The 25060-nt window shown below is 40.3% G+C and overlaps 1 protein-coding gene across 16 annotated transcripts in view; it reads left to right on the top strand.

The window, feature by feature from the left end:
- Positions 1 to 25060, top strand: part of hspg2 (heparan sulfate proteoglycan 2) — a 111259-nt gene that overhangs the window by 12300 nt on the left and 73899 nt on the right. For all 16 annotated transcript variants that reach the window (XM_080496733.1, XM_080496731.1, XM_080496741.1 and 13 more), the window contains exons 2-3: positions 19519 to 19648; positions 20519 to 20578. In XM_080496733.1, the coding sequence (XP_080352859.1) occupies positions 19519 to 19648; positions 20519 to 20578 (190 nt within the window). The remainder of the gene's footprint in view (positions 1 to 19518; positions 19649 to 20518; positions 20579 to 25060) is intronic.

The raw sequence follows: 25060 nt of genomic DNA, 5'->3' as shown, positions 1-25060 counted from the left end.
TGTAGAATATTTTTATGCAATTGCTTTTGTTGAAGGATTCAACATTGTTTGAGACAGCAAAATTTCACTGTTAGGTCAGAGGGAGTATTGTAACCTCGCTGGTGAAAGCCGAGTCTTAAATTATCGTCTTTCTGCTTCTTTTTGCCTTGAAAGGTCAGCAGACTTGTGCCGGCTTGTCCATTAGCACATTGATGAGTCACACACAGTGTGGGCTGCAGTTAGTTTCACTGCCTCCTCTCAGAGACCCGCGGATTTGACTTCACTGATTAACCGCCGCTGCGAGGTGTATTTTCACAGGGACACACCGGGCCCCTTGTCTGTAATTACATCTTATTATAGTAGGAAATAGATCCTTCACATCTGCTTCCAATGAATGGGCACGTTACCTCTCCTGCTTTCTTGTAGTATTGCGTAAAATCCTGGAAAACAGATGTCTTCTTAGGTGTGAGCGCACAGTCAAATTAAGGCCTGTTGTTGAATTATGAGGACAGGTGAAATTTGTCTGTCAGTAGTGGAAAGGAAGATGCTCCCAGGTTTTGTTTATGGTTGTCAGATGTTGGTCCTCAAGTTTGTTCTGCAGTTGGTAGAAAGCCAAACGCCTCCTGTTAAGTCTCTGGTACATTTATTTAAAACGGCTTACTGGACGGAGAATTAAATCACAAAACAGCAATAGGTGCTGCTTAATGTTAAACATTCTGGAATATTTGTCAAAACATACAAAACGTGATTTTAATAGGGTTTATATTTGTAGAATAACAAGTTAAGAGCTCCTCACTTGACCCACCTTTTTTTTAATGTTAACTGCATATTTTTATATGTTGCTCCCGGCTTGAGCAGTAGTAGCTTTTTATAACGCACCACACAGGGTTCAATAAAAAGCCTCTGCTCTAATCATAAATATCTTCAGCAAAGGTTTGTGTTTCTAATTAGTGGCTCAGAGGTGAAATAATTATTCATTAGTTCATACACAAACATGGAAACGATATTATGGTGTTCTCTCTCTTCCAGCCACTGTAATGATTATTAATTCAATTGCTCCATGGGACTTGTTATTTGGGCATTATTTTCTTTCCTTTATGATAATAATTTGCCCAATGGCAGAGTTCATTAACAACACACCTTTGACTTCATAGTGCAGCACAGCAAAATTAGTAAAGATTTAAATGTCCATCCATTTTTCAACAGTTTTATTCAACTTACTGTTGCAGGGTGAAACAATGTTAACCGGTCACAGTGCAAACACCAACGCACACTTTGGAGACATCGCTTCAATAAATATTGGACTGTGGGAAGAAACGGAACAATCCACAGAAAACCCACAGAGGGAGAGCACGCTTTGCACAGAATGGCTCAACCTATATTTGAACTTTGTTGCATAAATCAAACCCCTGCACCTATATTTCGGGATATGAAATACAACTTTAGCGTGTCAGCCAATGGGCTAGTTAACAGAAAATGTGTTAATAGTGGTTTGGTTTATGTCTTGGAGCTTATCGACCACTAATGCGGTAACAGTAGCAAATAACAGCAGCAAATATATGGCAAAGTGAGAGACAGACGCTCAGCATCTCGGCAACTATTTTACATTATGAGAAAGTAACAAAAAAATTATTCACACTGAAATTTCTCTTTGAAATTGAGCATGGCCACAAGTTTGACCCAACCAACTTAGTAAATAAACGCTAATTATCCAACTCTTTACATATAGTGGGAACTTGACAGTGTAACTTTATTGGAAGTTTTCTATTTGCAGACTTGTTAGAATTTCTTTGTGTAATTTAACTATGAATTATTAACTGACTATAAAATAATATTTTGCTTCGATGCAGTTAAAATACCCTCTTTTTTACCGCCCCTTATAATTATTTTGCAGCAAATTGATATTCACGAGCAGAGTTTACACAGTAGTGACTGCTGTGTATGTATTTAGGTGTTTGGCATTGAGTGTTCAGGCACTTTATTTTTAGGACTATCTCGTGGAGGAAGGGTAAGTGATGTAAAGGAAGTGTTTAATTTAGCTTAGGGATTTTATCTGGCTCTCAGAGCGTAAGATCCAGCAGGCGTGGCCCTGTCTGGGGGAATTCCTTCCTCTAATCTTCATAAAAAAAACACCCAAAAAAACCAAAACCAGGCTCTCTGACTTTTATCACACACATAAAACAGAAATACATGTTTGCAAACTGCTCATGTTTTCTCACCTGTTTACGGTTGCTTTATGTGGAATTTTGATTTAGCTACCTCATGTTTGAACAGCATTTTATCAAGACAAGCTTCACTTTTGGATATTTATAAATTATTCCAGGGCCTGTGCTTGAAAGAAGATCATTTGTTTCCCCAAAAATCAATTTGTGGAGTCATGGCAGCTGAATGCACATCACAGCCTGCTGTTCAGTCTGTGTGATGGACTGGTGAATGATCCCTGCAGGGAGACTGTCTAGACAGGAAGATTCCAAGTCTAGGTGACTTAATATGCTGAAGGTTACATTGCTGATAGAGTCAGTTACTAATGTTTTCAAATGTGACTCATGCTGAAACATTTTATCCTCTATTAAACATGATAAGTACAATAACACTGGAAAAACCCTTCAAGGCTATAACAGGATACAGTGTTCTTTATCTTCAAGCTGCAAGTGTTTTGAAATTAATGGATAAAAGGAAGAGTATGTGTTGTTTAGACTTAGTGAGTTATTTTTTTGGTGCATTTTACTAGTGTATGTAAAGACACTCGATGCCAAGCCTACAAAACTGCAAATGATGCAAGAATAAAGGTCTCAAGAGGCCCTTGTTTAGCCCAGTGTTGACCTTGGTCAAAAGTAATGACGGGACTAATGTTTATCTCTCATCCAACAGCTTTTCCCTCAGCCCTCATTCATAACCCTATCTTCATCCTGCACTCCCTCAGTTTGCTTATCCAAAGTCTGCTCTGAGACTTAGTCATACTGGCTGGCCTGGATTTACTTGTTACTAAAGTTGGAGGCATCACAACAGTGCAAGGAACGTCTTGTGTGAGTCTTCCACTGTTAAAACAACAGCTGCCAAAAGTTGTTAAAAGTTAAGGGCAAGTTATTTTTCCCCATGAATTCTCAGCGATAAGCACTGGACAGCTTCTGTAATGGTAAATCACAGTGACTTCAGAAGGCTCTTCTATGGGTTTCCGAAGCTCTATCCCGTCTTGTGTCCCGCTTTATTCAACTCCAGGTCACGGAGTGCTTCAGCCAATCCCAGCTGACTGTTAAAAAAGGCAGTGAACAGCCGGGACAAGTCAGCAGTCCATCACAGAGCAATCACGGAGACTCAGGATTTGTTTACATGGACAGGATTGACTGGAAATCATATTTTTTTCATTATTGTATCAGAAAAGTTTCACGTTTATACAGAACTGTTTTGAAAACTATTACAAATGCCAGAAACAGTGCAGTTGGCATGTTTTTGTTATATAACCACGCACACTTGTATTCTGAGAACATGATGTAATCATGTCTGTAATTAATCTGCCCCCACTCAGTATCTGATGTATGTAAGAAATGTCTCTGCAGATCTAGATAATAGTGTAGTAATTGTACACTTTTTTTTTGGAAAAGCGCTGTTGGATTGTACAGAAGTTAACAGTACAAGCAACACTCTGGGATCTGTCGTTAGTTTTGTCAAGCGCCTTAGTAATATTTCTTGAAATAAGACATGATATTTATAATATTGAAATCTTAAAATCAGCAGGAGAAACTTCATTTAAGCCATATTTTACCAGAGTTTTCAAGCTTTCTGTCTTGTAATAAGACACAAATGTGAAAAAAAATGTATACCTTTTCACTCAAAAATGTATTTTTAATTTAAAAATGTTCATTTCAATGCCTCCATTTAAGATATATTCAACTTATTTTAAGTTGTATTATAGTGGTACAAGATGTCTTGTACTTGTAATAAGATTACAAATGGTAAGTGGACTTCACTACGATAGTGCTTTTCCACTGCGGCAGCACTGCAGCCCCAAAGCTGCTTTACATAGTTCATCACATTCACACGCAAATTCACACACCTGTGGGTGCAGCCATGCAAGGCACGGTCCAATGGGGTTTGGGGTTCAGTGGGATGGGAATTGAACCTGCATCCTTCCGATTCGGAGACGGCAATCCATATATTTAGTGACAATATGAAAGCATTTAGATGCGCTGTGTTTTAAGATAAGTATGCCTAAAAGTTGGCGTTTTTACCTCAAAAGTTCAATAGTAGACATTTGCTTTTTTTACCTTGCATGTTGAGATGAAAATGTAAGACACATTTTACAAATTTCACCTTATTTTGTACTTGACTGTACTTGTACATTCAAAAATGTTAACCATGGTATGGTTATGGTTATGGCTATGTTCTCAACCCCTCATTTTAAATAACCCTACCATGTAAACAGTTCACGAAATTAAATCAACAATTTATGTACATTGTCTCTGAACCTTGGATTATGCAACATGGAAATAAGTACACAGGTGGAAAGACTTTCGTTATTGATAATGTCATCAATAATGTTCCAGAGTTTGGACTTGTGAAAAATGTCTATGTTGTAAATGGGTAAATGTATTATTTTGAATGCCAACCTCTTTCCACAATTGAATAGAAGAAACATTATTTATCTTATGAGGTAGAAGTTCCTCATCTTACTCAAGCAAATGTTTTTGTAGATGCTGAAAAACTTTTTAATCATACAGCATATTTAACTACTATACAATGGCAAGCATATCACAATTAAATATGAGCTCACTGTCATCACTACACATACAACCCAGTAAATACTGCCCATTTGAAAACATGTGTTGATATTGTATGAGGATGTATATTTTATCTGATTTAATAGAAATGTCTGTAAATTGTAACTCATCCTTCAAAAGAAATGCATTCACTTGAATCAAGTAAAGTGTATTTCTGAAATCAAGATTATCTATCTTATACAAATCACACCTCGGCTTCAGAAATGTATGACATATCAAATAAACCTTGTTTCTTCTAAAATGCAACTCAAAACTAGATTGTTTGGCTTAAGATATTTGAGATGTATTGTCTTAAATCAAGTGGGATGAGACATTTTGACTAAAAACAAGACAAATACACTTGGTAAGAATTTGAATGTTTCCAGTACATTCTTGCTGTGAGGTGAGACTGCTCACTACTCCACCATCCTGCAGCCTGCCAAAGAGCGCATACAGTCCGGACAACAATGAAACATAACACCAATGAAAAGGCCAGTTCTCACTCAGGGAAATACAAGTTAACTAATCCGATTTATGTTGTTGGTGTTTTCTGAGTGTCCAAAACAAAAAGACTTTACACCTGAAGAAATCCAACCTCCCCTTCAGCCAGATTGACCCCCTCCAACAGTAATCCAGTTCTTTCCTGCTCCTTAATCCTTTGTCAAGGAGTGACGGGGAGAGTTTGAATCAAGAGTTTTAAAAGTATGACTGGAAAAGGTGTGAGCCAGTAAGAACAAAAGTATTTCAATGCTGACAAAGTAGATCCTTTATCCCCTCTCTCAGGCCGGACCCTATAATTGGCTTCACATTTCTCTGCTTTGGGGTATCGTTAAGAAAGGAAAGCTGTCTGTTTTTTTGGGGTTTTTTTTGGAGGGTGGGTAAGATTTGCCTTGATCCTTGTGAAATAAATGACTTCCTCCACCAAACACAGAAGACAACCTGCAGGAAAGTCCCTTGTTAGGCTGCAGCTTAAGGTCACATCTCCTCCAGGCAAGCTGTGGGGGGGATTTGCTTCAAAACATTCATGTCTATTTTTGGTCATTAAAAATCTTCCACTGTCCAAACAGAATTGCTAAATCTCTGTATTCTGGATTGCGGGGGACAAAACCCTAAAGAGAAGAAGTATAAACAAAAAAAAAATCAGTTTTCTCTGCGCAGTGTTTTCCAACTGGGTCGCTGTTTGGGGCCCATCAATTTGAAGAGAGCTTCTCATGTGCTGGACAGATGTGGGCGTGCTAGTATGCTGAGCAATAGTTGGCTGTGCCTAATACCTCTCGCTGCGTGTCCTGAAACATGGCTTTCTTCAGTGTTTATTGGTTCTTGTCCAGACCTAACCTCAAATAAGGGGGGTATGAGGGGGCTGCCAGCCACTGCAGCAGACAGCCTACTGTACTCAGCTGGAAAATGCATGTGTTGAATTTTACTTCAGCCTTGCACAAAAGCATCATTCAGAATGCTGGCTTATAAAGTCCACATGTATATGAACTAATGAGTGTCCTGAATTGCTCTATCATAGATAGAACTGGGGCATGAACTGAGTCTGACAGATTTGTTAAACATTTTGCTGAATGGAGTTTGGAATAAGTGACTTCACTTTTAGCTGAAATACCAGTTTTGGTGCAATTGGCTACAAAAGTATTGGTAAACATGATATTTCTGAAAGTGTCTCCTTGCTGGACCTTCACACTACATCTGATTATGTGCCCACTCTGTCTGCAGGGCCTCTGCAGGCGGGTGTAATAACACCTGCAGCAACGCAGCTCCTCAAGTATTTTTATCTCCCCCTGGAATTCCACCTCTGTTTTACTCACAGATCTCCTATCTGAAAGCATGAGAACTCAGTGGGTGGTGGTCCTTGACATACAATTGTCCAAGTCACCAGCCGGACTACATTTCATTCATTTTTGCAGACGCGACCCTGCATTAAATAACTGCTGCATGCATGTGCACAATTCTGCTTTTGAGAAATGTCAGCTGTGTCAACAAGAATGAACACAACTGAATTTTGCATGAGCATGATCCAACCACTCGCAGTTTTGCTGCAAGAATCCCATTTCAGGAACTTTATTCCTTATCTTCGCCCATTCTCCCAAAGGGCATGGACTCTCTGCTCTTCTCAGTCTTGTTTTGAGTCCGATCCAACCACCAAACAAGAACAGATGACTTGGGAATTATCCTGACATTTGAGAGACAGAAATGGCAAGTGCATGAATGGCTCTGGGTTATTTGGTTTTTGATTTGCTTTGTGGAATTGTACAGCCAAAACATACCATATGCAAAGTGGCAACAGCTGACGGCATTCACAAAGACCTAATTGTAGTGACTCGTTGCTTAAACATAGAACATTCCCATGCGAGTAAATCAGGAAAGAAAGAAGTCTCAGTGTACTAAAGACGGAATCAGTTGCTTCAACTATACAGTATGAGGAATCTTCAGCTTGTGATTCTGGGGCCGCATGTCACTCTTCAAACCATTTTATTGGGGCTCAGTGGAGCTGTTATTAAATGACCTGTGTATGTGAACATTTGGGACGCTTATATTGCAGTTTGAGATGAATTAAGAAATTGGCTCAACAGTATGTCAACAAAAATATGTGTCACATTGTAACATGTCGCCTCATTGCTGTCTTTCAATGACGATAAAAATGATTGACTTTCCAAACGCACCTCCTGGTAAGCCAACTATTTCGAATCCAAATAGAGAAAGTTTGGAGAGCAAAACAAATATTAAAATCCAATGTTGACAGATCTCTTTTGCTTCTTCTGCCAATCTGGTGGTTTAATTTCTCATTTGATAAGTGGAGAAATTTAACAACAACAAAAAAAGCTAATTTGAAAGTGCTAAATAGTTACAACCTTGCCCACATTTTTCAAAATAGCTACAACAGCAAAAACGGCTAAAACTCAGGATGCAAAATGGCAATGAATAAATAAACAAATGTTAAAGTTTAAACAGCTAAGTCGCCAAAACGGTAGAAACATTTTGAACTGCTGAAACAGCTATAATGTTTGAAATGGCAGAAACAGATTAAATCGCTGACACCTAAAATGTATAAAATGGCTCAATTGGCAAAATAACAGCTAAAGTATGAGCAATACAACAGCTCAATCAGCTGATTTGGCTAAAATGGCAAAGGCAGCATGAACAACTAAGATATATAAAGTAACAAAAATTGTCATTCATGTAAATTCGCTCTTGGAGCTTTAACAGCTAGGTTGAATAATTAAATGTTCTTCAATTCCATAAATTTAACATAAACTTTCAATTTTTGTAAATCTGTATGTACAACTTTATAAGCTGTGTTATCTTGACTTTGAAATTTAAATGTGAGTTTGATTCGACGATTTCATGATCAAATGCTTAAGACAACCAACCTGTACTCAAGTTGTCTGTCAGTACTATCAGTCATTTCCCTCAAAATCATTTTCAGTCCATTTTTGTGCAACTTGCTTCAAAGATCTCAGTCATGCATGCTATAGAGCATTTACTCCAGGGGAATGAACACAATAGAGATGGATTGATTTCACACAATTGCATTCACTATGATTGAAGCAGTGATTTTTGTGTGTAATGAAAAGAGTAGGAGTACTCTTCAAGCATTGTCATTAGAATAAAAATAGCTGCAGTCATAGTGAAAGATGTTGTTTATGCCTGAAGGCAATAATGACTTTCATTTTGCCTACTGCGGTATCAGATGATCTCTCACTGATAAATACCCATTGTTAATGGGGCTTCATGGTTTAAATATGTTTTGGATTTCTTCTTAATCATTGAGTGCTGGTGCCTTCAAAATAAGCTTCACATGGATATTTTTTTGATCCGGTAATTTGATAATGTTAAAGATTAGTCAGACCTTTTCATGCCTGTCTGTGTGGGTTGGGATGAAAGCAAGCCATTTCTTTGTAGCCTGTTCTTTGGATATATTGTTCTTTTCTTCAAGTACGGCCTGCCATGTTTCTCCATCTCCTCCTACTTTTAGCTTTTCCCTGGTGCACAGGTTAACAAAAACAGCTGTCAGGTAATTTCCAATAGGGAGGATGAAGTGGGGGGGGGGGGGGGGGGGGGGGGGGGGGGGGGCTCTTGAAATACAAGGATAAGCCCTGAATGCCTCCTCCCTGTGCTATCTTTGATGATTTTGTCAACAACAGACTCCAGTGTCTTGTTTGTTCAACAGTGAAGAACATCTGGAGAGGAACATAACTGTCTTTTATACTCCAACCCTGTTATATTTATATTAATGGCATCAACAGCTGAGAAGGAATATTATTCTCTCAATCCTTTACTGTCGTGGACTTTACTTTTTTAAGTCTTGGCAGAGTTAACGGAGACTATTAATGGAGAAAAAAATCATGGGAAAAAGGGAGCACTTTGATGTGCAGGTGGTGACCCAACAAACAGTTCTGTTCAGATAACAGCAGATTTTTATTGTCATGTCCTAAGCTCAAAGTTCTTCTTGGGTTTCCAAACAAAATTTTTGCTTTGAGATGCTCAACATGTTGGAACTGCTTTACGTTCCAGAAACTTCACCATGGTGCCCAGGAAATCCCAGTTAATTATCAGATCGCCGTCCCAAATAGCATGACCTTGGGAACTGGTGGGAAATGGCTTTACCAACATGAAATTACTCACTACGGCCAGGACGTCTGGAGGGTATCCTGTCCCTGCCAAAAGGGTTGTCACAAAGCCAGGAATCTATTATTGTCATCAAGGCAATGTTTCATTATCTACCTCATTGGAAAGCCTCAAAAAATTAAAAAAAGAAATCAATTTGTTTTAAAGATTGTTACATAAGCTGCGCACATTGTGTACTCAAGCTACTTTTCCCACACAGTGCACTGTTGAACTAATCGAGTATGATACACAAGCAGTGAGGGATTGAATTGACAGACTGGGCAAGCCCTCATCTACGATTATGTGGGACAGAGTGAGTGTGGCCAAGTCAACAGGTGGCGTCAGATTAGTCGGTCCTGAGGCGAGAATGAGCAAGAGAGGAAGAGAGGAGTGACGATCTCCTGCCTTCACTGGAGGGAAACTAGAGCTTAATCATACAGCCATCAAACAGCTGCTGCTACTTCCTTTCTGACATTTACTGGCCTGCAAACCTTTAAATCAACTCTGCACAATCTGTCATTATGTTTGAAAAAAAAATATCTGAAAATATTTGCTCTTCTTATACACATATTTTTTTCAGTCATACTAGCAATTTGGATCTTGGATCATGTCAATGTGTCTGTCAATCTACCCATTTTGGTCCAAACTAAAATATATCTGTGACTGTTTGATGGATTTTCATGGACTTTTTTCATTACAGATATTTATGATGTAGTGACATTCTCCCATGCATCATTTTGAGTTTCACATTTATCATCCTGTACTGAAGTTTTTCCAATAGTGTGATTACTGTAAAATTCAATACAGACATTTAGTCACTAGAGGATAATTGTTGCCCCACCTGATCTAAGAATCTCAGTGTTGGTCTTTGTTGTAGTTAATCATGACTATTAAACCCAACATTGATTAAGATCTGCAGATAGTAAGTGTCACCGGAAATAAAGAGACATCGTAACATGTGCTTAAGGAGAGTATATCTGACTACATTCATGACCTACCAACAACACTTTCAGGCCTGGCATCTGGTCACTCAAGCATGTTTATGGTATAAAATCTATTGACAAGTTTAGTGAAAGTTAAGTTATGATTTGAGTTACTTTGGGTCTTCATTCCAAACCTGTTTTGTCCTGGGAGACTGTATTGGAGTATATTGCTCTTAAGTGCATTGGTCTTGAGATCCATACAACACACAGGCCATTCCGTCCTGAAAGCTACGATACAATAATACATTTTTTTCCAGGAGTGGAGGGCCTCCCTTTGTGCGACATACTGTGGAGTCCAGCAGTCTAGGAGAATTTCAACATAGAATCTAGAACTGCACATTGAGGGGAGCCACTTTAAGTTGTTTGGGTGTCTGATTAGGATGCCTGCACCAGGCATGGCCACCTGGTCAATCCGGGACCCCACTGGAGAGATCATACTCTCTCTCTAAAAGTAGCTACTAGTCCCCTGGATGAGGTACAACAACATACGGAGGAACTGCTGGAGCTCTTCGCTGTCCATATTGCCATCATGATCTGATGTAGACTATGCCACGATTGATGGGTGTATATTTTTACCAGATGCAAAGCAGATGTTGACTACTGACTTTGTATTCGCATACCAAGTGATGAATCCGAAGAATGAAAGTCTGTCTTTTTCAAAACTACTGGTCTATTTCTCTTTCTTTAAGTTTAGCAAACTGTAGTTCTTGTCACCACTTCCTTCTTGTGGACTTTAATCTTCCCCTTACCAGACTTTGCACATTACGGAGGGGTTCTCAACAATTCAGAGTTTGGAATAGCAAACTGCTCTATCTTAACTTTATGGCAATAAGAGAGATTTCCCCTTATGCCAAGGACCTGCAGGGTTCGATCAATGTGTCAGCAGAGATGACTATTTGAGCATTTGCTGTGGCAGCTTGACAATTATTTGAAACGATGGTCTTGACCCTGCACCTGCATTGTAAAGAAAGCTGCAAAGTGTACAGTATACATCAGCCTCGTACTACTGAATCTTAAGTTTATATCTGAGGATTCTCTGTGTCTCACTGTCAGGTAACTCTTTAAGCATCTCAGATCCCCCATCTCTCTGAATTCCCCAGTGTGAAGGAAAGCAGACATCTTAAGTGACACAGCAGCACATTCAAAGAGACTCTTCCCGTTATAAATAAACAGGCTGAGGCCGGCCAATTCGGAGCTGCTCAGCCCTTGTGAGCTACCACAGGCCTGTACGCCTCGCCTGTCAGCTGTCGTCTGCGGGAACTCAGCCCCTCAGTCCCCTCCTCCCAGCAGGTCACTCTCTTACGAATGTTACCGGAAACACACGTGCTATTTATGGACCCTACAAAATACTCTCACAGTATTTATGTCCGATGTGACTGTCAGCTCAGGTGAACAAGTATTTGATAGTGTATTTGCAACTCCAATTTTCTTGTTAGTTTTTCTACAACTATTGGTTTATGCCCTAAAGTAAACATTTTAAATCGACTTTTTCTACCAGTGCAGGGACATTTATGGGATTTTTTCTCACAATTGAGGCACCACAGTTTTTATGGCAAAACCTCCAATGTTGTAAATTGTCCTTTCCCACAGACCACAACTCCCCAATAAAAAAAGAATAGGTTCATTCCTGGCTGTAACATTGTGCTGATGACTGTGCCTCTGAATGAGGTGTGTATCTATGCATTCCCTAATTCCTCTATGTGTGAATGCAATGGAGTTTCTAGACTTTTTGTTCACTGACAGCCGGTTTCCCCACTGGACAAGCTGTGACTGAGATTCTAGGTGGTCTGTTGACATGGAGTCCTGCTGGGGCCCCTGCTGTGGCAATAATTGAAAAGATTGTGTTTTTGTGGGTGTCAACTGGGCCTTCATGCCTGAGAGTGTTTGGGCCGAATATCGTCACGCTCTATTATCCCGCCCACTGCGACAATATAATACAGTATACCTTTCAAAACCCTTTCATCTACCTGTAAAGTAACCCAAAGAATAGTTTGCTTGGGAGAATGCTCCATATAACAAGTTAATATGAACACTTGTGCTTCAAACTTTATTTCAAACTTTGAAAATCACGAGTATTTAGATGTTCACACTCATCAAGTAACACTGTTACTCTGTTGCTTCACAAAGTCTTGAAATTTTGCAATAACCCTGGCTGAAAAAAGAACATCAGAGATAGGTTTTCGTTCAATGCCGTGCCAAGGTGTCTGGTTTCACAGCCAGCTAACGATCTCTGCTCTCTGTCTGGTCGTAGTGTCGCCAAGCTCTGACCTTTGGCCTAAAATATATTATGGTGACTCAACCCTCGTCTGCAAGTTGTGCTTTCTGAGTCAGGCCCGATTCAGAAATGATTCTCACCTCTTCAGTCGCAACATATTTGATGACAGGTACAGGAGAAAAGATGATCCTAATTTCAGCTGTGTCTATAGAATACCAAACATTTGAAACACTCATGTATGATTCAGTTGTGCAAACTCCTTTGCACAAATTTTTATTTATAGCCAAGAACTAAAGAAAGAAAAAGCCTCCAGACAGGTTGCAAGCTTTTCTTAAATTGTAACCCCGTGTACGTCCTTTGTCAATGCACGATCTACACAAGTCAGCACATGCTGGATGCTTTGCCGTGCCCCCCGAAACAGTGAGTGTATCTACAAAGGCTGAGAAGTGTGATTGTGTGATTGTGTGATTGTGTGATTGTGTGATTGTGTGATTGTGTGATTGTGTGAGTGTGAGTGTGAGTGTGAGTGTGAGTGTGAGTGTGAGTGTGAGTGTGAGTGTGAGTGTGAGTGTGAGTGTGAGTGTGAGCGTGTGCGCGTCAGACAGTAGCTAACTGCAGGCACCACTTGCTTCACCACACAAATGCTTTGAACCTCACATGGAGAAAAATAGCAGGCACAAAAATACAATAGACTGTTTGTTGAATTTGTTTGAAATTATCAAGGTGATACATGTCTCACTTCTTATGCATTTGCTGCTTGTATGGTATCAACAGAGATTTAGATCTCCACTCAATGGGCAACTTCAATAATTTTATGTATCTGAGTGTGTTTATAGGTCTTAGGGAATGCTATTGCTTAAGTGAGAAGCATTGCGTAAAGCCCTTGTGGCTCAAGAGGAAGTGTATCTAATGAAGTGGCTTATGGGTTGTGACTTAACTCAGTGTTAAAGCTAAAATATAGTAGTTTTGATAGAGATCTCCATCCTCTGAGAGCTACAGAGCTCAGAGGAAAAAGTAATCCAAAGAGTAGAAAGAATGATTACAACAGCTCCATTGGCCCGTACTATGATGTGCATCAGAAACTCAATCACACGTTAAAATTTTATTATTGGTGCAACGTACTAACAACTTAAGAAGTTGTGTTTAAACATCTCCACATAGGTCCTGCATGTACCTTCCTGTGTTTTCCCCAGTTATTACTCCTGATTCTTTTCTATAACACCATTCAGCAAATATAATAACTGGAAAGGTAAACTTTTATATGAACAGAGCATGGTAAAGTGCTTGTTTTCCGTGGGAGCTCAGGATCACGCTTAAATGGATGGTATAACAGTTGTGTGGGAGAGCAAATGAATGACTGCAAGGGGAAGATGGAAAGGCAGGCACATCAAACATGCATTGAAAAATGTGCGTTTATCCTTCACTATTTTCTCCCTGGCCCCCTTCCCTCCTCTCTGGTAGTCCCTTGTTCCGAGAAAATCCAGCTTGTTCGTAGCACCCACTGGTATTAGTCATGGAACAATTTGAGATGACAATTCATGGATTCTGTCAAAAGGAGCGTTTGTCTGTTGAATGAAGAGGCTCCTTCCACTTCCTCCTCGTCCGATCACTTTGGATTAAAGCGCTGTGGAAATGTCAAAGAGCTGTAGAGAGCAGAAGGGCCTCACTCATCGGACCCTTTATCCAGCACAGGCTCAGCCGGGGGGTTTAGTGTCAAGATGTGGCGGTCTGTCAATTCAGCAACCTCCACGCACGGGTTAAATCCTGTGTCTCTCAAACAAACATCCACAAATCTGCCCTATTGCCGCTGTTTTACTGTAAAAAAAAAAATCCAAAGATATCGGCAGCTTTTGTATGTGCAAGTGTGTGTGCAGGAGGTGCATTTCACTCAGGCTTATCATTTTCTCTCTTCTTTCATCACAAGGCAGGACTAAACATATCACAAATACTCCTCCGTATGTGAACATGAAGTATGTTAAAGCTGTTAAACATGTGGTATTACTTGCGTTAACTACTAAAAGTTCATTTATTTGTTTGTCATTCCACTTAATGCTTTTCATTCCAACATCGTCCACCTATTGGCAAATTCAACATAATTCATTTTATATTATCAAAGCGCTGAAATGGACCTGATTTATTGCAATCCCTCAGATACTCCTGCACCTGCTCCTCTGATAACAGTGGGTCAAGTAAAGGGAGTGCAAGTATTGTGCAGCTCAGGCCTCACCAGTGCCTGGTAGTGCTTGCTGGCCTCCTTTCTTTTCAGCAGTACTCTACCTAAAGAGCAGAGTATGTGTCAAGCTTTCATCCACTTAATGCTCGCTGCAGTTTGCATTCCATTGCAGTTTAGTACACACAGCTACTTCAAGTCCAAGCAGATATTGTTGGTCTTTAAGAGGAAGAGAGTAAAAGCGAGTGGAAAAGGTGAGCGGGACTGCTGCAGGGTCAAGGAGGTCAGGAATTCATTATGGGAAGGTTTTCTGTTGACTCGAGAGGTCGCAACTTGACGTTTGAATCAACTGGTGGGAAGAAGCTGTGCTACATGTTGTCAGCTCTTGCCTTTGTGCTTATCACACGTTCTGGTTGTGACAAAAGCTGATAGACTGGGTGTGAGCACAAGAGATGCTTTCAATGCAACAACGCTGCTACTGCTATCAGGCAACAGTGTAACAGATTTCCTTGAGAGCGAGTTGCTTGTGTAAGGGGCTGTTTGTTTCAGACAACTCCACCAAAATTACAAAAAGCTGATGTAAAAGCTGATGTGCAATATCAGCTTTTCAAAATTTTGTAACCATTTTTGTAACAGACCGAGAAATCTGAGAGGAAGGAGTAGTTCCTGTTGTAATGGATAAATCAAGCATGCGCTTGTTCCACTGTCTTCTGTAACACATTGGCTATGTCTTAAAGATGTTTTCTCACAGATTGTCTGCAGCTGCACCACTGGGTTTCTAAGCAGAGTGGGCGAATCATGTCCTCCGAAGAATTCTTCTCACGCTTGCGCTGACCGGCTTTGGATGTCACTGAGATGTAACCAGGATGGGAATGTTGGATGTGTGGGTGTACGAAAGTGTGTGCAAGGCTGAACAACACTGTGGCTTCTTGTTTGCATGTGCTGGCCCATGACAATGTTTGTGTACTCTTCGGTTTGTCACATTTGAAGGGCGGTATCCTTGATTCTGAAGATTGAAGTTTGTACTATCTGGAAATCACCAATCTCTAACAAAACAAGCAAATTCATTGTTTCTCTCATTAGGATTGGCCACCATGACTCACCATATTGTATCTCAACATATTATGTCACAAAGCTTCCATTAAAATGTAAGTTGATAAGAATGTAACCTATCAAAGATTGATGTGATAAGGCCAATGGACTGTTGTGTTATCCAAGTCAGCGCGTCAACAGAAACAAGTCATTCATCTCATCATCTCAATAACTTACGGCTCTTAGTTCTTAGTCTTTTGAGTTGTGAAGGATTGAGAAGCTTTTGGATGAATTTAATGAGTTCGATCACAAGAAAAAAAGAAGCATGGAAATCTGATTTGGTGTTAATAATTAATGCTACTGAGGCACAGTAGTGAGCACTTGTTAGGAAATACAGATGACAGCAAATCTCTTGCTGCAAGTCAGGGGCTGTCCACACCATGAAACCGGTTAACCTAAACGTGCTGTTTTTGGCCTATCATCCACATGAGGCAGTGGTGTAGGAGCACGAAGACAGGTTTTTTTGAACACGGGTCCCAGAGTGGGGAAATTTTAAAACACCAGCTTGTATCGTCCAACCCCCCGGGGTGTGGATGGCATAGAAAAAGATGGACAAAAGATGACGTAACCGCCCCCCCCCTCTACCTACCACGGTCCGCAATGTCACCTAATAACCACAACAATCACGGACTACAAGCTCCAGTCGAGCTGCAAAGTTCTATGTGCTTTGTCTTCTTCTGTATTATTGGTGTGTTTGGAAAGTCACAGCGCCTTGAAAGGCCTGCCATGTCTACTACATGCCCTGAAGCCTCGTGTTGAGCCATGTTCATAGTGAGGTGTGGAGAGAATTTTTTTTTGGAGAAGGCTGGGGAGAAAAAATATAGGTTTTCTTTGTTGTTGTGTGGATGTACCCTCAGTTACAGCTGATATGTCTTGAAAGGATCTCGGCTCAGGGGCCGTCCACATGAGAATGCCAGTTCACATAAACGAGCTGTTTTTGGCCAATCATCCACACGAGGCGGCGTTTCAGAAGCCTGAAAACTGTTTGGTTTTTTTTTAACACAGGTCCCAGAGTGGGGAAAATCTAAAATCCCGGTGTGTGCCATTCACACCCCGAGCAGGGCCATAGCCCTTTAGTACTCACACTTATATAGATTTCTATATTTCTATGTGCTCTATCTCTTCTTCTGCATTTTTGGTCACTTATTTTTTTTTTTTTTTTGAGAACCTCGGGAAGAAAAAAGATTGTTTTGGCTCTTGTGGATGTGGCCTCAGTTATATACAAGCCCGACTGCTCATTTTCCAGGATGTTTCACTACTCTCCTACTGCTTATCAATTGTTCACAGACCAAAATGGAGTGATCCTTTCCAGCAGTGTGCAACAACAGCTGGACAAACCTGCGTAGACCTGCGTTCAGATGTCTGTCATCTGTCACTTCGTATTCATGGTTCTGTTGTTCACTTTTTTCTATGCCAGTTGCTTTATCTCGCTAGGAAAACCATGAATATTGTCAATGGAGTAATTCATATGTAAACAGTGGAATTTCTTTCGTCTGGAATGCGTGTGTGTGTGTGTGTGTGTGTGTGTGTGTGTGTGTGTGTGTGTGTGTGTGTGTGTGTGTGTGTGTGTGTGTGTGTGTGTGTGTGTGTGTGTGTGTGTGTGTGTGTGTGTGTGTGTGTGTGTGTGTGTGTGTGTGTGTGTGTGTGTGTTATTTATGTGCATGCCTGTTTTTTCAGGCATGACCCTGGTCTCCATATATCCCCATGTGAATTCAACACAAGTTGCTGAAACAAGGAAAGCAAGTCTGTGGCCGATGGCCTCTGGGTGGGGTGTAGTTCAAAGAATTACAGAGTCTGTCAAGACCTTTATCTCAAGGGGGTGGTAACTTTAACACCACAGACGTGTCTCGACTCCAAGACTGGGAGTAAAGGTCATATTGGCTTTCTGAACTTAAATGCAATAGCATAGTGAGAAAGCAAACTCGGAGGTACTTCTCAAATCCCTCCAACATGCGGCCGTGCTGACTTTCTCAAACAAGTGTTGCTTTACAAGTTAGCTTTAGGATACGATGCACTCATCCATCAAAGGGGCACACTGATTTTGTGAAGGACTTTTTTGCCCAGGTGGCATCCACAATGTCCAGCTGATACCCCATCCCAAGGGACTGGGAAGCAGGAGATGATCACAATAATGGTTGGCTGGTCGGCACCACTGAAAAGAATTTGGCTCGTCAGCAGTTTCCTTTTGAAAATGCCCCAGGATTGTTGTTGTAAGGGTGTTCAGTCAGGGGAGAGAGGATTTAAGGGGATAGATGTAGTTATTTATTAGCTGGAGCCATTTAACTGGGTAAAACTACCATGACAGAGTTGGGTGGAAATAGGAACTGGCAGACCATGCCAATTGGAAATGCCAGGGGTGGCTTCTTGCCAGAGTAATTTCTGAACTTATAGCCAAAGTCTGGACTGTGAGGATGCTGAAACGGTGAGAGCAGAGATAATAAACCCACACCGTGCTCCAGCCGGGCTGGCACTGTGAACTTTTATCAAGATGATCAGATATGAGAGTGGCGCGCTTAGCAATGTGTGTGTCTTGTCGCTGCGAGTGAAATGTGTCTGTTTAGTGTTCTGCAAGAGAAAAGCTTTTTTTACCCTTTTATTTTAGGGGTTTCGGTGGGCTTGTTGTTGTTGAAAAACATTTATTGTCCTGGTTTGAACACCATCATATTTGGTATAAATCAGTGGTTTTGCAAAGTGAGGCAGGGGTTCTCCTGGGGGTCAGCTAAAGGTTTCGGTTGGAGGAGACATCTAGGGGTCAGGGTTTGCCATTTTCAGCCACAACTGTATGCTAAAACTACTATTGTAGATTACATTTTCAGAAATTAATTTAAGTGTCATGTAGCCAAATTCAAATGAGAAAATAAGCATTAAGCAAGTTGCTAAATGGCAGATTATGTGAAGATCTTACAGATATTTTAAATTGAAGGCATCTAACCACTACAACAAGGAACATTATACTCCTGCTTTTTTATGGATTCCAACTTGATTAAGTTTGGTCACAGGCTGACCAGCTGACTGCTTTTGATATGCAATTTTTTTTTTTTTTTTTTTTTTTTAAACAAAGGCTTGACTCATGCTCAGAATTTAGATCTTCAGTAAAGTTTATTCTTGAAGTGTCCATAGGCCTGGTGTTTCCCATTTAGTTACACTCCTGCCATTGTTTCATTGAAACAACTCATCTTCTTGCTTTTTACAGAGAACATGACATAATGTGAAAGTTGTTCCTGATTAAAGAGCAGGGAGCGAGCTCCAACAGTCTTGTCATTTTACGCTGGATTTTTTTTCTTTAGGGCGACAGAGTTTACAGCATACTTCGACAGATTTGTGTCAATCTGACTTCAGCTGCTTTCCCTGGCTCTTGGAGATTTGTGTGCACTTGTGTGCATAGACTTTTGTGGGTCATTGCAGTCAGCTGTGAATATCTGTAGCCAAGTTTCACATTAAGATGGGACAAACATACAACAGCAAATTGTGTAATTTATCAGAGCAATGACCTCAGCGCCTTGTTCGTTTATGAACTTTTATTTGCATGCAAATGCTTGAGATGGCCTCTACGAGATAATAAATGGCAAAAGTAAACATATCACAATGCCCTACATCCTGCCTCGGCTTTTGTTTTCCCTCCACCCTTCCAGGGTCCATGTATAGCGCTGGGTGTAACCTTTCTCGGTGGAGACTTCAACCCCTATAAATCTCTCCTTGTATTTTCTGCAGGTGACTCAGGCCTCCAAGGTGTGGGGAGAGGTCCCTTTGCCAGAAGATTTGGAGGCGGAGAAAGATGTCCAGGCCTCTCAGAGTTTACTAGACGATGACGAGGACTTCGCTGCTGATGAGGCTTCAGGAGGTGGGCTTGGGAAACCTCTAACCACAGCAACAGCTGCATCAATTTATGGGGGTTGCACTTTTCATCATGCATTCCTTAGGTTGTTAACTCAATCCAAAACAGAAACTAAGGAAATGTTTCAAGCAGATGCAGTACATTAAAAAAATTAAAAAAAATAACACATGAAATGGTAACTTGACAGTTGTGTCTAACTCATTTTAGTTGAGGAGCTCCTGTGGTGAATCTTCAGTGAGGAAGACAATTAAAATGACAACATAATGATGTTTAGAGGATCGCAGCTCCAAATATTTCCCATTTGTTTATTTGAATTTGTAAATAAGGGAGAGTTCATCTATTCACCAAAACAGAACATCTTTTTAAATATCAGTTTCAAAGAAAAATAAGCACAATTAAAAATCATAAAATTTTAGTGATGCTACTTGGCACAAATACAGTGAAATGTCCAGAAAACATCTCCTTCATATATTTGCCAGAAGGCAATTATTACCGCTTAAGATTTTTGTTGCAAATAAATAATCAACTTTGTCCTTTTTTAAGCTGTCCAAATCTTCAGAAAAATCTGCAGAGCTGATATATTATATGCTTGCTACTCTTGCTAAAACAGTTCAGAGAAAAAAAACCACCAGAAAAAAAAGGAATTTCTGATTTTTGTGCAATTTTTGTAAAAAAAAACAAACAAACAAAAAAACCAAACAAAAACCAACACATTACATTGTCATCCCACAGGGTGTGATGGACCTGTGGTCTGTGTGTATGTCTGACACCCGTGATTTAGAGAAATGTGGCTATACTGCAGGTTTGACGTTCTACTTGCTGACTTTGAATCTAAACATTGACCACTTTCCTTTCCCTCTTTGTCTCTGTCCATAGACCTGCCCAGTGGAGAGGATGATGGGAGTGCACCGTGGCCTCCAGTCTCCGAGAGCACAAGTAAGGGACCAGAAAGTTTAGTGACTCCAACAGTTTCCTGTGACAGATTTTGTTTACGTATGGAAGAAGATCACACAACTCTTTAAAGCTCCCCCATCTGTGACTCTGACATCAATGGCAGGGTGTGTGTGTGTGTGTGTGTGTGTGTGTGTGTGTGTGTGTGTGTGTGTGTGTGTGTGTGTGTGTGTGTGTGTGTGTGTGTGTGTGTGTGTGTGTGTGTGTGTGTGTGTGTGTGTGTGTGTGTGTGTGTGTGTGTGTGTGTGTGTGTGTGTGTGTGTGTGTGTGTACATTTGCGCATAATGTCTGTCTGTGCCTGAGTGATGATACCTTCACATCCTGCTACACCCTCTCCTTCTCCTCCTCTTCCCCCCTCGCCAGCTTGCCAGAGTCTGGTCATAACACAGGGCTTCAGCTTTGTCTTTGAGACATAAACGTCTCCTCTGCGCTTTCATCCTTTTAACCAATGGTGGAGGTGACAGCACAATAAGATACATAAAAGCATGATGAACAATAAAGGCTACAGCAGCGTGCTTCAGCTGCATTTTTTTTCATGAAGATTTGAACCTACTTTATCACCGTGCACACTGTAGCAGAGTAAAACTAATTCAAACACCCTTTTAAGATATGCACGGTTGCCTCTCACGTTACTCATACTTGCTATGCTTTTGTTCTTGTCCTATTTTTTTCAGTTTGCTTCAGCCGTAGATTTATTATTCAGCACCAAAACAACTAAGAGTTACGATCAGTTGACCTTCTCTTGAGATATCTCTATATTATCTGAAAAGTGCTGCAACAAAGACCCCTAAGATTGGTAACTCCTGACACTGGTGCTGAGTTCATCCTTGGCACGCAAGGTTAACTGGACTACCACTGAAGATTTCCATGATTTACACTCTTTAATGGCATGCCGTGCATCCTACACATTAGTGCTGAAATGTGCATCAGTCGTACTCTACTTAGAGACTTTGTTGATGCACAGAACAAAAGAAAAAAAGAAAAAAAAACTATCATCCAAATCTCCATGCAGTTTGATGGCACTATGAAAAAACTTTATGCAATTTCAGATCCATTAATGAGCTTCTCTCAACATTTTGGATGCAGTTAATATTACTAAAGTTCAGTTGTGACAAGAAAATAAAGCAGGCAAACAGAAAGATAACTAAGAAAAAGTGTGACTCAGTGGTAGAGCATGAGCCTGCAGACCAAGAATTCAGTTCTCTTTGTCCTTTAATGTATTCACAGTCAATACAGGATATACTTGCACACCTTGTAAGAAGTCAACACTTTGGGGCTGTATGGCTGTGTAGTGGTTCACACTCTCTCCTCACAGTGAGGTATTCCTGGTGTGTATGGTACGGGGGCTTTTCTGTGTCGGGACTGCATGTTCTTCACGTGCTTGCTCGACTTTTCTGTGGAGACTCCGGTTTTCTCCCACAGTCTAAAAACATGTTTGAAGTTAATTGGTTACTGTGGAAATATCTGGAGGTGTGAATGTGAGTTTATGTCCAGTTGTCTGTCTGTTTTTACCCTGTGATGGACTGGTGACTTGTCCACAGAGCACACTGCCTTCACATATAGTCTGGATAGTTGCAACAACAAATTATTAAAACACTTTAAAACAATAGAATAATAATGTATATGTTTGAGTGACTTTTAAAAGTGGGCAAAGATGTGGCCTAATTCCCTCTTGCAGGTTTTTCCAGAGCATCAAAGCCCTGACAATTAATCCAGTACTTGGAATCGTTAACAGGGAGCTGCTCAAGGAATTGAGCCTGTCCCATCCTGCCCTTAAAAGTGATGATTAAATACCTAAATTCTGCCAAGTAAGTGGAGCCATTGAAGAAAAGCCAAGCTCTTGTTTTATCTTCACTTTTATTGTTATTCGTGATCAGTCTGGCAGTGGCTGGATTAACTGGTGTTTGGATAACTGGTATTTACTGAATAATAATTTCAAAAAGCATACAAGGAGTTACAGTAAGTTGTACCAGTGGTTTTGATGACACATTTGATGTTCCAAAGTAAGATTAGGGTATAGGCCTGAAAGAGAGATATAACTTAAAATTATCTTACAATTTTATATGTATGGTTACCAGAAAATGGTGACTTTTGTAACAATTTAAATAGATCCTGTGATATATGTATTTGCAGTTGAATATTCTCTCATACATGGGTTGCATATTGGTTTTGGCCAAGGTCTGCGGTCTCAAAGCACCCTTCTAATTTAGTTTGTAGCTCTGATGTCACCATGGTTAGATTTGGTCATTTGCTTTTACAGAGATACTTTGCTTCATCTGTGTCTCTAAAATAACACGAAGCCTTTACCTTCTTCACTGTCTATGTCACCGTCAACATTTTGTTCCTGTGACTGAAAATGGAAACTAAAACGACAATGCTAATTATTCTTACTTGTGGTCCTCACATTAATCCATTAAGACCTGAGGTAACATCTGTGTCTGTCACTTTGGGATTGTCGGGAAGATTATTGTACCTCTCCCACATAATTTTTTTTCGTAAATCACACGCTTTCTAGTTGTTGGTCTGTAAAACAATGCCAACTATACAACACAACTTTGCTGAAATGTGCAGTACAGGCACACAAAGTTTAGAGTAAATAGTCCTTCTATTATTCTGTTGCTTCACCAACAAAGTACACATTTACTACACCATCATGTGGATCAGGGGAGACACATTTCTGCAGGTACCAGATCCTCTGTGGGCCTACATGATGAAACCTGCCAGCTCAAAGGAGCTTAAATGTTGGGTTTTTGTATTACAAAAAAATAGTATCAATTAGTGGCCTGACATAAAGTATTATAGTATTTCTGCATGTTTTAAAAAAAAATTAGAATCATGGCCAGCCTAATGTTTAACATTTCATTTACAAAAGTAGAAAAACGATGCAGTTTCAAGTTGATGGTTTTCATGTTAACATTTAACATGTTCAACATCATACTTACTGAGTGTCCAAAGACAAAGTACAAGGTCATACTGGTGTGGCAGTCTGTAGGGACGCAGCAGCTCAGTGTTCTCACTCTCTCACTTTGTGCTGCTGTGCTGGTGACAGTGACAATTAAAGCTTTTCTCTTCTGTTATTTATATTGTGCAATCCTTCCCCCAGTAGAAAATACAGTTACCTCAGCTCTCCGATAATTCCATCCTTATTAAAAACAAAGGCTTTGTCTCAGCTGCTGATTCTTAGTTCAACCTTGGTGCTCAAGGCCTTGACAAGTTAGTGGAGCTGATTACGTCATGGCACTATGTTTGTTTTGGTAGCAGCATTGCAAGTTGACATCAGAGCTGAGGAATATAGCATCATGTGCCTCACGCACAGAAATAGCACTGCTGTGAGGGCTCGCTGAATTTGTCTAGTTCAAGCCTCTGACATGCCTGATGGTAATGTTTTCAGTGTTGAAAGCACACCATTGTGACAATTTAGAGCGTTTTTTAAGATACACATATGAGAGAACTGATATATTGTGGCCAAAGACTGGGAAAGACATTTCTGGAAGAAAGTACTTTTTCTCATAAATAAGCCTTTGCAGGACATTTCTAGTGGTTGAGTTTCAAACTGCTGTGGCAGGTTTGAAGTTGTATTGAAGTGTGTGTCTCTCAGCCAAACACTGATGAGAACTTAGTGTGGAGCTCAAGTCAGGTTATCAGATGAGCATGTGAGAAAATAATGAACATCTTAAAGTACAAAGCCAGTTTGAAATGATGGGGAACTATTTTCCATTAATGTGCTCACATATTCTGGCGTGACACAAGTCTTACAAACATTTTCTTTTGCTCTGGTTTAATGTCTCAGTTTCTATAAACTTCTGGCTTTTGTATCAACTTAAAGGTCAGCATTGCTTTAATGTGGCAGTTAAAAAGGAGTTTGAGACGACGCAAGTAATTCTTTAACATATTGCCTGATCCCTAAGGTGGTTCGATATTTGCATTCAGCTCAGTATATTTATGATCCTGTGGCTGAATAAGGCAGACTGGTTCCATATATAGATCTGAGCAAAACAGCTCTGGGAAGGAAATTCAGTTTCCTGTGCTGAATGCTGAATACATTGCCGAGTGTCTCTGTCCTGTTGGCTGTTCAAACAGTAATCCCAAGCCTCTGTCTTCCTTCCTGCTCTACAACTGTAAAGTGGGAGACGTAGGTGCCACTGATGCCCCCATTATGCTTTGCATCCTGTTGTGGGACTCTTTGCTGTGACTTAAGGGATTCTCATTTTCCTTTGTCTAAGACGTGCTCAATAAATCTGTGCAGAACATCTGGAATTCAAATGGTCGTTGTCATGAGTCTATTTCAAGCCCTCTTTTGTCCATTATTCTTCCCAGTTCCTCTTCTAATCATCGTCTGCAATCTCCTCCAGCGATATGAAAGTTGTGTCCCATGTCCTCCTGACCTCTCATCTTGACCTCCACACTCAAGCGCTCCAAAGAGATTTCTGGGAGACAAATCCAGCTTATCTCATCTGTGAGAGCCTT

The sequence above is a fragment of the Blennius ocellaris genome, assembly GCF_963422515.1.
Source record: "Blennius ocellaris genome assembly, chromosome: 5".
Classification (NCBI taxonomy): Eukaryota; Metazoa; Chordata; class Actinopteri; order Blenniiformes; family Blenniidae; genus Blennius; species Blennius ocellaris.
The sequence above is the reverse complement of the archived record's forward strand: the minus strand, read 5'-3'. Positions and strand labels throughout refer to the sequence as shown.